The sequence below is a fragment of the Heterocephalus glaber genome, unplaced genomic scaffold, assembly GCF_053883595.1.
Source record: "Heterocephalus glaber isolate CG9 unplaced genomic scaffold, H.glaber_assembly_v1.0 deba00001140, whole genome shotgun sequence".
Classification (NCBI taxonomy): domain Eukaryota; kingdom Metazoa; phylum Chordata; class Mammalia; order Rodentia; family Bathyergidae; genus Heterocephalus; species Heterocephalus glaber.
The window spans coordinates 171,906-183,699 of record NW_028258200.1 but is presented as its reverse complement, the minus strand read 5'-3'; the positions used below and the strand labels follow the sequence as shown (position 1 = coordinate 183,699).

Here is an 11,794-nt window from a genome sequence, read left to right as displayed (position 1 = left end):
GCTGTATTACAGATCCACCCTCCCGGCGCACCTGGCTGTTTTAACACGACATCCTGACTCGTTCCACCGTGGTGGGCAATGCACAGAGGCTGCACGGATGAGCCCTCCCTCGGGTTTCTGCGCCCTTTGCCCTGCCCGGCCGCCCGGCCTGGTTTCCACCCCACCCCCCTTGCCTCCTCCCGCGTCTCCCGTCTCCGCTGCTCGCATTCCTTCGGCCTCCCGGACACCTTCCCGCTCTCTGTGCGGGCCCCAGCACCGGCTCAGTCCGCACCCTAGCCCCGGGCCGGGCAGGAACACAGCGGTGTCACCCGGATCCGGCTGTCGCAGCGCATTTGCATTTTAATTGTCGCAGCGGGAGCGGGAGAAAGAGAAGCAGGTGAGGCCTCTCCGTGATTTCTCCCCCGAGGCCTGCGGGTGCAGTGAACTGGGGTTCTTCTGGCCCCGGTCCTCCTGATGCCAGGTCCCCGACTGCTCCGCCCCACGCCCGAGCTAGGCTTGCTTGGTTTGGCGGACCCGAGGCTCGCTTGGTCCCCAGCCCACCGAGCCAAGGCAGCCTCTAGTCCCTGGGGCTTCTGCCCAGGCCGAGCGGACCCGCGGTGCTTTAGTGGGGCCCCGCACGGCCTCACGCAGCCCGGGTTCCCCGCTTCTGGCACCGAGGTCCCCGTGTCCTCACCGGGCCGCGGGCCCGCGTGGAGACCGCAGGACCGGGGCGAGGCCGGGTGTTTGTCGAGCACGCCGGGGGCTCCGGTCTCAGAACAGACGGAGGAGGGGCGGGGGCAGCGCTCAGGCTCGGGCCGCACAGGGCCGGGCGCTGCGGCTGCCTCCACCTCTCCAACACGCTCTCGCTCGTCTCCTCCTCGGAGAACGACCGACCAGGCCACCGGGAGGAGGGGGCGTCCTCGTGGGCAGGCGCAAGGCCGGCACTTCCCCAAACCAGGCGGCTCTCGGAGTGGACGTTCAGCTCTCAGGGAGGCTGAGGCAGGACCACAAGTTCGAGCCTGCCCTGAGCAATGTATGGACTTCGCGAGACCCGGTCTCTAAGCAAAAAGGGCTGGAGGCATAGCTCAGTGGGAAGTAAGGAAAATGAAGTGAACTCCAGGAATGGAGCAGGGAGCTCAGCGTCTCTGGATGAGAAGTCTCCTTGCTTTCCCCGTTCGCTCTAGGGCGCAGCCCCAGACGTGCTGGCCCCCGGGAGCCTTGGGATCCCCAAGCGTGGCGAGAACTGCGCGGCAGGGTTGTCCGAGGGCCGCGGCCCCTCGGCTGTGCACAGCTCCTAGCTGCTAGGTGCTCGGAGGCGGGACCCTGGAAGGCAGGGGCGCGGGGCCCACGTGGAAGCCTCCCCGGGGTGGGGGCGCCTTTCCCTGGAGCTGGAGCGCCCGGGGACTTGGCTAGAAGCGGCGACGGCCCTTTTAGTAGGGATGCTCAGCAGTCGCGGTGGCGGGTCCACGTGGCTCGCTCTCGAGCTCACTGAGGATTCTGCTGGTTCCGAAGGGCAGGGACAGGGAGGGGGCGGAGGTCTGGAGGCGGGGCCTGGAGCGGACCAGTCCTGGGAGGGGGCGGAGCCCTAGGGGCGGGACTGAGACCAGGAAGGGCGGGGCCTGGGAACACGCTAGTGCCGAGAGGGGCGGGGCCTCTTAAGGGCGGGCCCGGAGAGGGGCGGGGACAGACGCTCCGCCAGTCCTGGGTAAGGGGCGGGGCCTCCCAGCTCTCTGGCTGGGCTTCGGCCAACGCTAGCAGCTCAGGGAAGGGAGAGCGCAGATCGTGGAGGGCGCAGAGCGGGTTTGAGCCTGCTGGAGAGGGACTTAGACACCGAGGGTCGCCTCCCGCCGCCGCGTCCAAGCCGGGCCATGCAGCCCCGAGGTTGAGGGGCCGGATGGCGACCAGGGCGCATGGAGAACTTCCGTAAGGTGCGCTCGGAGGAGGGGCCCGAGGAGGGCAGCGCGGGCACGGGGCCCTTCGCTGACCTGGCGCCCGGCGCTGTGCATATGCGGGTCAAGGAGGGCAGCAAGATCCGCAACCTGCTGGCCTTCGCCACTGCCAGCATGGCGCAGCCGGCCACGCGCGCCATCGTCTTCAGCGGCTGCGGCCGGGCCGCCACCAAGACCGTCACATGCGCGGAGATCCTGAAGCGCCGCCTGGCGGGGCTGCACCAGGTCACGCGGCTGCGCTACCGAAGCGTGCGCGAGGTGTGGCAGAGCCTGCCCCCGGACCCGGGCTGCCCACCCGCCAGCCTCAGTGTCCTCAAGAACGTGCCCGGCCTCGCCATCCTGCTGTCCAAGGACGCGCTGGACCCGCGCCAGCCCGGCTACCAGCCCCCGGGCCCCCGCCCCGGCCCGCCGTCCTCTCCCGCCGCGCCGACGGCCAAGAGGGGCCCGGGGAACACCGCGGCTGGAGAGGGAGCCCCGAAGAGATCTCAGCCCGAGCCGGGGGCTGGGGAAGAGGACCGCACGGCCTGAGCTACCTGGACCACCTGGGCCTCTGGATCTTCAGCGCCTCCACCTTCAGACACACCTCCAACTTCCACGACTTGGTCCTTAAGCGCCCACATCCTGGAAACAGCACCTCAGACCGGCAGCATGAACCCCAAGGTTACCAGAGAGGGGGCCCAGGAGTGGCAGGACAGGATCCTGACCAGCCAGGGAGGTTTGGTAGGAGGTTGTTCCCAAGAGACTGAGCTCCACCTTCAGCTTTACTGGACCATCCTGAGACCTTCCTAGGGAACAGTGGGCCTTGTTTGGGACCATGTGGGGCTTAAAGACACCTACCTTCTTGTTGGGGACCCGGACTCTGCAGCCTAGAAGAGCTCTTGGAATCGCCCCCAGCAGGAACAGGAGTTCATAGGCTGAGAAACTGACCCCTTGAGGCTAGAGGAATCAGATGTGGAGCCTGTCTGTGTTCTGCCCCCAACCCTGGGACCAGTTTTCTTTTTCTTTTCATTGTTTTAACATCCCCTTCCCCAAGTCGTCCTGGAGGGAGAGACCCAGGATGGAACTTTCCCTACCTGAGCCCCACAGCTGGAGTCTTGCTTCCAATAAAACAAATGCATAAATCGCTCTGTCCCCAAGTTTCTTCCTAACCCGATGCTGTGTCCACAGCCCAACCCCCTGCCCTCAGCTTAGCCTTGGGACACCACCCCCACCCCACCCCCGCGCGCCTTTGGGTCTTCAGGGTCTAGCACAGGAACCAGACAGCCTCCGGATGGCACAAGGAGTGCTGTCCAGTCTCTGGCTTCTCTGTCCCCTGCCCTCCCTGGGTGTCTCTGGACTTGGGAGCTTGGGTCCAGAAGGAGGACTGTGTCATCCTGTGCATCCCCACAAAGGGACAGGAAGCAGGACATTACCTTTTTAAGAGAGGGAGAAAGAAGAGTGTGGAAGAGTGCTCTTGCAGGTCACTGCCAAGGACGGCAAATGCTAGGGTCCCTGAACCTGCAGCCTTGTCCCAACAGCCTTGCCAGGAAGGCTGGCACAAATCGTCGTCCCCATGGGAGACTCCCCTTCACTGCCCTCTCTCTGCAAAAGGACAGCACACCCTTGGGAGAGGGGGAGGAGAGACAGTGCAGATCCAAGCTGGAAATTACTATTCAGCAGAGAAGCTGGGACTAGGCTGTGAATCACTGCAGGCTTCCTGATAAGCAGCCCTCTCCAGCACAGCTGTCTGGAGAGATAACAGCTTGAGCTGCCTTTCTGCCCAACTCCACAGCAGCTGCAGGACGGACGGGGAGGGGGCCGTGCTGCAGGGGCTCTGGTGGGGAAGGCATAGCCCCAGGTCTCAGGAGCAGACTGGCCCAGTGGGAAGGATGGATTTGTAAGTCACTTTGCAGGCAGAACCCTGAAATAAACCTTTCTGCGGGTGACAAGAGAAAGGTTTCTGCCCTGGACCAGGGACTCTGCAGGGAAGACAGCTCCCTCCCTGCATACCCCACTGGCTCTGGCTAAGCTTTGGACCAGTGAGTCCTGTCACCCAGACTCTGGCACTGGCTGCCTGCCCTGATTTTGGGGGTACTTTTGTTTGTTTTAATAAATTTTATTAAATTATCCCATTCCCCCCCCTCAAGGCTTGGGGGTACTTTTTGTGGGGGCATTTTGGGTTATTTTTTTCCATGCTGGGGCTTTAACTCAGGGCCTCATACATGCTAGGTAAGTGTTCTACCACTGAGCTATACCCCCAGCCCTGCTGGGGGTTCTTTTCCTTTTTTTTTTGTTAGGTCTATCTAAGTACATATTCCAGGCTAGCCTTGAACTCACTATGTAGCTTAGGCTGGCCTTCAACTTGCAGAGGTCCTCCTCCCTCAGCCTCCCAAGTACTGGGATTATAGCTGTGTACCACCATTCCTGGCTGCTCTCTTGTTCCTGATGAGAACCTTTGGAGGGCCAAGGGGTTCAGGTGAACTGTGTGACTCAGGGGTGGCCTGAGAAGTGGGGAAAAAATGTAAACTATCGTGATAGTTAAGGTACCCTGAGCTGCCCCTGGGCTCAGCATCTAAGGAAAACAGGAACCATTGACTGAGGCCCTGCACAATGGGAGACTGGTGGGAGTTCTGAGTAAGGGTGAATTTACCAGGCTATCCAGTTACCAGGACAGTGTAGGCAGAGCCTGCTAGTATCAGAGAAGCCATGGGAACTCTGTCTGTCTGTCTGTCTGTCTGTCTCTCTCTCTTCAGCTCTGTCTCTTGATTGGACAGGTAAGTCCCCTTCCAGCCTGGGCATGGGGGAAAATCACCTGGGCATGGGGGAGAGGGGAATGTTTTTTCCCGAACTTCAAAGTACTAATTTGCCCCTGCCAGAAAGCAGGTCCTGAACTTTCTGTTCTGCACCCCACCAACCCAGCAGGTGAACTTTCTAGGCTTTTTTTTTTTCTCTCTGAGACAGGGTCTCACTTTGTAGTTCAGGCTGGCCCTGAATTCACTATGTAGCCCAGGCTGGCCTTGAACTCACAGCAATCCTCTGCCTCTGCCTTCCGAGTGCTGGAATTACAGGCATGTGCCACCACTCCCGGCTTCCAGGCTTTTGATGGGTGCATTGGCTTTGTACCCAAGAGCACCCCACCTCAGCCTGCTAACCCAGGAGCAGGCTTCAATGAGAGGTAGCAGATGTCCCTGCCTGAAGAACATCTCCAAGGCTAAGATGGGAGCCTAAGAAGTCCAGGAGTAAGGTGAGGGAGCACATCCGAGACACCCCACTTCTGGAAGGGGCCAGTGCAGAGTGGGCGGAGTGGGAAGCCCCCCAGGGAGACCTCATCTTTGCAGCAGTGGCCTCTACCCAGGTGCATCTGGGCTGGCTTGGTGCTTATCTCCACTCAGCTTTGTGACAGTGAAAGCTCACACCTAGAAATCTGTTAGGTCACAAAATCTAAATCCAGTTGGAAACAGAGGAGTAGATGACACCTGCTCCAATGGGTGGGACTTCTACAGGACCTTTATCATTCAGCAAATGAGTTTTCACTGTCCTTGTGCCAGGTCCCAGTCCAGGCATGGGGTGGGGCTGGATTACAGAATAATTAGACATCAGTTCTACCTCCAGCACCAGGAGGTCTCAGTCTAAACTGAGCGTGTTAATCCCAGCACTCTGGGAGGTTGAGACAGGAGGATTGCAAGTTCAAAACCGGCCTGGGAAATTTAGCAATTTAGCCAGATCCTGTCTGAAAAAAAAAATACTGTGGATATAGCTCAGTGTCAATGCCCTGGGTCCAAATTCCTAAAAATGATTCTAGTCTGATAGGAAAGGAGCTCTGAGGAGGGACCCGAGAGCTGGGGGTGCTAATGGCACTGGCTCCCCTCCATCAGAAGAGCTAGCCAGCCTCACAGGACTAAACATCCTAAAAGCAGGACTCCTGCTTCAGGAGGAGCACAGAGGTGCTGCTGCCAGTGGGGTCAGCACCACCCACACACCTGAAGGATGGAGCATAGACACAGAGTGTACCCAGGCCAGCGGGGTGGAGAACTGCCCAGAGCCAGGTCGCAAGGAAGGGAGGGGCACCCAGGGTCCTTTGAGGTGTGATGGGCAGTAAGAAGGTTTCTCTGTCAACAGTGTGGGTGCAGGTGGGCTGGAAAGGGTGACTGGAAACTGAAGGCTATGGAGGCGGGAGACAAGACTGCAGGCAGAGTTAAGAGCTGCCTGGACAGGGCAGGACTTCAGGCCATTATAGCCAGGAAGGGAGGGTTTCATGTTCAGTTTTACCTGCGTGCCCAGCCAGGCCCTGGCCTGCCTTTCTGGCATCTCAGGGAACAGCCTGGGTAAGGACCAACAGTGAAGAGGGCTTCTGCAGGAGTAGGGGAGGATGCCACCTATAGGCCATAAATCTGCCAGGCTGTATCCACTGCCTGGTTTGGGGGAGACCTGGGCCAGACACACAAACTCCAACCCCATGAGCTGGGCAGTCTTTGTCATTGTCCTGGCCACTGAGGATGTTCTAGTGTCCTTTATTTCAATAAGATATCTGGAGCTGGGGATTTAGTTCAGTGGTTCCTGAGTCTGCCTCAAAAACACAAGGTCCTGAGTTTGATCCCTAGTACAAAAAAAAAAAAGGATAATTATGGGGTACCACCACTTCTGATTATACTCAAAGCCCAGGAGACATAAGTGCATCTGAGGACACTTAAGGACTCAACCCCACTCTCAGGGACATGCACATAATGGGCCACAGTTACATAAGAGTGACTTAACATACTTAACCACTCATATGTGGCATGGCCAAGGTCACTGGGCTGGTGTTTTGTCTCACTATGTCTCTGTAAGCTGTTAAGGCACTATAACTGCTGTGAACTAGAGAGCACTGTCACCTTTTGATAGCTGTTTTGCTGAAGGAATAAAGAGATACACAGCTCTTGAGCTGTAGAGCAAACACTCCAGCTCTGTTCTGCTCTGATCCTGCCTTTACTCTGATGATTGTCTCTGCATCTTGTTCTTTATTGGGAAATTAATTAACACACTCATGGCACCAAGGGCTATATGGACTCCTCTCCAGGTGCCTCCTGGGGAGGCCCGGCCTTCACAATAATGAAGGTAAAGTGAAGTTATATGTGTGAGCTCCCTCTGATATGAAGAGTGTCCTTGTAAAAAGACACTGGACACACGTGTGTGCAGAGGGAGGAAAGACTGAAGATGACCATCTGTAAGCCAAGGAGAGGCTTTAGAAACAAGTCTAGCACAGCGCGGTGGTGCACCCCTGTCACCCCAGCACCGAGGGAGGCTGAGGCAGGAGGATCACAAATCTGAGTCCTGCTTGGGCAATTTAGTGAGAATCTGTCTGAAAATAAAAAATGAAAAGGGGCTGAAGATGGAGCTCAGTGGTACAGTGCCTCTAGGTTCAATTTCCAGTATTGCCAAAACAAAACAAGCCTGCCAACACATGATTTTAGATTTCTAGTTTCTAGAACTGCAAGAAAATTGTTTAAGCCAGCTCCTGTTACTTTGTTATGACAACCCTAACAAACTGACACATGTTACAGTATGGGAGAACTTAGAAACCTAGAAAAAGAAAGGAGACAAAAAAGAATACATTCTGCTGTGCCCGGTGGCCCACGCCTATAGTTTCAGCACTTGCCTGAACTACATAGTGAGACCCTGTGCCCAAAAAACCCAAAAAAAACCACTGCACCCTCATTAAATTGCCCAGGCAGGGCTCAAATTTTTGATCCTCCTCTCTCACCCTCCCAGAGTCCTGGGATTAGACGGGTGCACCACCACACCCAGCTTTAAAGATTCCCTTTAAATGTCACATCCAAGGCAAACCCTTAGAAACAGAAAAGATATTAGAGATTGCTTCAGGGTGGTGTGGCTGGGAAGGATGGGGAATGACTGCTGTTGAACTGGTCTTCTTTGTGTGGTAATAAAAACATTCTGGAATTAGCTACACATTGTGGCGCATGCCTGTAACCCCAGCACTCTGAGGACCTGAGGCAAGAGGGTCACAAGTTCAAGTCCAGCCTGAAGATTTAGGGAGATTCTTCTCAAAATAAAAAATCAATAAAGGGTTGGGGATGCAGATCAGTGCAAAGGCCCTGGGTTTAATCCCCAGTACTAAAGAAGAATAAAAGTTCTGGAATTTAGCTGGTCATTGTGGCACATACCTGTAATTCTAGCACTCTGGAGGCTGAGGCAGGAGGATTGTAAGTTTGAGTCCAAGGCCTGTTTGGACTGTATGGTGAGACCCTGACTCCAAAGAAAAACATACAACTAAAAAAAAATTTTAGAATTAAATAGTGATTTTTTTTTTTTTTTTGAGACAGGATCTAGCTATGTGGTTCAGACTAGCCTCAAACCTCGAACTCACTGTGTAGCCCAGCCTGGGCTTGAGCTCATGGTGATCTTCCTGCCTCAGTCTCCTGAATGCTGGGATTACAGGTGTGTGCCACCATGGCCGGCAACAGTGATGATTTTTGTACAATAAAATAGGTATACTAAATTCTGTTGATTTCTATACTTTTTTGTATTTTTGTTTTGTTTTTGAGATACAGTCTTGCTATGTAGCCCAGGCTGCCCTTGAACTTGCAATGATCCTCCTGCCTCAGCCTTCCCAATGCTGGGATTACAGGCATTTGTCACTGGTGGCTAAGGACCCATGTCTCCCCACATACACTGATGCTTACTCCCCTCGAGCTAGAGGAGATAGCTCTTCTTGGGTGTAAACTTTACTAGAGTCCCAGGTTGACGCTCCCATGTCCTGGTCCTCACATGCTCCTCCATGGCATCATTCCTCTCCTCAAGCACATCAGAAGGTCCTTGTCACAGTCCTCAGGGGCAGAGGTGCTGGGCTGCAACATGGAGCTGATCTTCTGGTCCCCGGTGATGGTGACACTTCTGAGACACCGGAAGTCCAGCTGCTGCTTCTCCAGTGGTACAGTGGGGGATTCTGAAGCAGGAGCCATAGGAAGCACAGAGGACCCCAAGGCCTTGTGGGAGCCCAGATGTCGTGAGTCCCTCAGAAAAGGTACTCCCAGGAAGAGCAGGGATGGGCTGTGATTTGGATGCTCATCCAGAGGTCAGGTTGGGAACAGCAAGTACCTTAGAACTGTGGCAGGCTGGACTTAGCTGGCCCCAGATTCCCCCAGATTCCTGCCTCTGGGCACAGTACCCTCTTGTTGAGTTGGGGGCAGAGTCTGTGAGCTAAGGGGACAGCATTTCTAAGAGTAGACTACTAATCCCTTTGGATTCTGGTGCCACTGTCCTATAGATACTGTGGTCTTCACCAGCCCTTCCTTGCTCCTAAGTCCTACTGCCCCTGTCATTTCCTAAGTGACTAGAAGGATGAGTTTGTTTTTCATCAAAGTATTTGTCTCTGGTTCCTAAGTGGCTTCCAAACATTTCCATGACAGTCTTGTTATCATATGGGGGATGCCATAGGCCTCAGAAAGCGAAATGTCCCTCTGTTTCTCTCTCACCCTCTCCTGCCCTCCCTTTGCCCATGCTTCCCTCTTCAAGGCAGGCATAGAAACTAGAACTTCTCTTTTCTAAGGCAGGTCACAGAAACCAAAAGTACTCTTTCACCTTTCCCATCTTTCTGTCTTGGAGCTGGCCATAGAGATGTTTTCTGACCTGCCTTGTCTGATATTAGATCCTAAAACCATCATTTCAGAATGGCTCTTGGCCCATGCTCAGGAATAAAGAATGATGCTCAGAAAGGCCAAGAATCTGGAACACAGGCCTTGCTGGGTTAGCTCAGAGTTAGCATCAGATCAGACCCCAGGGCTGGGCTACAGCTCAGGGGCACAGTGTTTGCCTAGTGTGCACAAAGCCCTTCCAGCACCAAACAAAACAAAAGCATACCCTCCTTTTCCAGGCAACTTTCTGTCCTGTTTTCCATGCTTCAGTCATGCTTATGCAATGAAAGTTTCATTTAAAAAAATCCAAAGTCGAGTTCAATCCCCGGTACAAAAAAAAAAATTCCAAAGGTGCCAGGCATAGTGGCACATGCCTGTGATTCCAGCACTTGGGAGGCTAAGGCAGGAGGTTTGCCATGAGTTTGAGGCCAGCCTGGGCTACATAGTGAATTCAAGGCCAGCTTGAACTTCATGGGGAGATTCTGTCTCAAAAAAAAAAAAAAAAAAAGGGGGGCCGGGGTTTACCTCAGTGGTTTCGCTGCCTGCTGCGCAAGCACAAGGACCCGAGTTCGATCCCCGGGTACCAAAAAAACCCACAAAAAAACAAACAAAAAAACCAAACAAACAAAACCAAAGGAAGGAAGTTGGGCCTAGTGGTGCATGTCTATTATAATTCCAGCACCCCAGGAGGCTGAGTCAGGAAGATTGCAAGTTTGAATCCCCTTACTCAATCCCCCCATGAAATTTAGTGACTTACTGAGACCTTGTCTCAAAAAAAGGCTAGAGGGCTGGAGATTTAGCTCAGTGGTTCCACAGCCTGTCTCTCAAGCGCAAGGTCCTGAGTTCCATTCCCGGTACTGGAAAAAAAAAAGGGTTAGAGAAAGGACAAATATTTGGTGCTTTCACCCACCTACGATGAGTGGGAGGACCTGCTGCTCATTGTGTAGCTGCTGAGGAAAAGCTTCTCCAAGAGTTGCTCTTTCTTTCTTTTTGGTACTGGGGATTGAACTTGGGTCCTTGTGCTTGCGCAGCAGGAGGCAAAACCACTGAGCTAAATCCCTGGCCCCGCTCTTTTCTTTTTATTCTGCAAGTTCTTCCCAGATTAGAGATATTAGCCATTTTCTTCTGCTGGATTCAATTATGAAATTATAATCATAGATGATGGAAGCCCAAATGGAACAAGAAATGTTGCTGAACAGTTGGAAAATATCTGTGGATCAGACAAAATTCTTTTAAAACCACAGGAGAAAAAATTGGGACTAGGAACTGCATATATTCATGGAATGAAGCATGCCCCAGGAAACTATATAATTATTATGGGTGCTGCTCTTTCACACCATCCAAAGTTTAAAACCTGGGAAGGGTGGTGTGTACCTGTAATCCTAGCACTTGGGAGCCTGAGACAGGAGGATTATCATGAATTTGAGGCCAGTCTGCCTACATAGTGAGTTCAAGGCCAGCCTGAGCTACATAGCGAGACCCTGTCTCAAAAAAAAAAAAAAAAAGTTTATTGCTGAATTCATTAGAAAGCAAAAGGAAAGTAATTCTGATATTGTCTCTGGAACTTGCTACAAAGGAAATGGAGGTGTTTATGGGTGGGATTTGAAAAGAAAAATAATCAGCCATAGGGCCAATTTTATAACTCAGATTTTGCTGAGACCAGAAGCATCTGATTTAGCAGGAAGTTTTGATTATACAAAAAAGAAGTTCAAGGGCTGGGGATTTAGCTCAGTGGTTCCAGCGCCTGCCTCGAAAGCGTAAGGTCCCAAGTTCAATCCCCGGTACCAAAAACAACAACAAAAGTTCTACAGAAGTTAAAGGAAAAATGTGTTTCTAAAGGCTACATCTTCCAGATGGAGATGATTGTTCAAGCAAGGCAGTTGAATTACAGTATTGATGAGGTTCCAATATCATTTGCGGATCGTGTTTATGGTGAATCCAAGTTGGTAGGAAAGGAAATAGTCTCTTTCTTGGAAGGATCACTGACTCTCTTTACTACACGTAAAAGAAAGTTACTCATGTCTACTTATCATGTTCATTTCAATTGAAATATAAAAGGAGCCCTGTTACTGATTTTTTTTTTTGGTACCGGGGATCGAACTGAGGACTTTGTGCTTTTGGGGCAGGCAGCAGACCCACTGAGCTAAATCCCCAGCCAACTGTTACTGATTTTTATAACAACATTCTTAGACCATAAACTATAAGGTAAGGTAAATTTTATACAAACATGTTATCTGGAGAAACTCCATATTTTAC

At 53.1% G+C, this 11,794-nt stretch overlaps 1 protein-coding gene and 1 pseudogene across 1 annotated transcript; both read left to right on the top strand.

Annotated features, from left to right (window-relative positions):
- Positions 1–1,630: 1,630 nt before the first annotated feature.
- Rpp25 (ribonuclease P/MRP subunit p25) lies at positions 1,631–3,051 on the top strand. Its single transcript, XM_004872040.4, has one exon. The coding sequence runs from the start codon at positions 1,890–1,892 to the stop codon at positions 2,454–2,456; it is 567 nt and encodes a 188-aa protein (XP_004872097.1). The 5' UTR covers positions 1,631–1,889; the 3' UTR covers positions 2,457–3,051.
- LOC101713129 (dolichol-phosphate mannosyltransferase subunit 1-like) lies at positions 2,577–11,586 on the top strand (annotated as a pseudogene).
- The last annotated feature ends 208 nt before the right edge of the window (positions 11,587–11,794 follow it).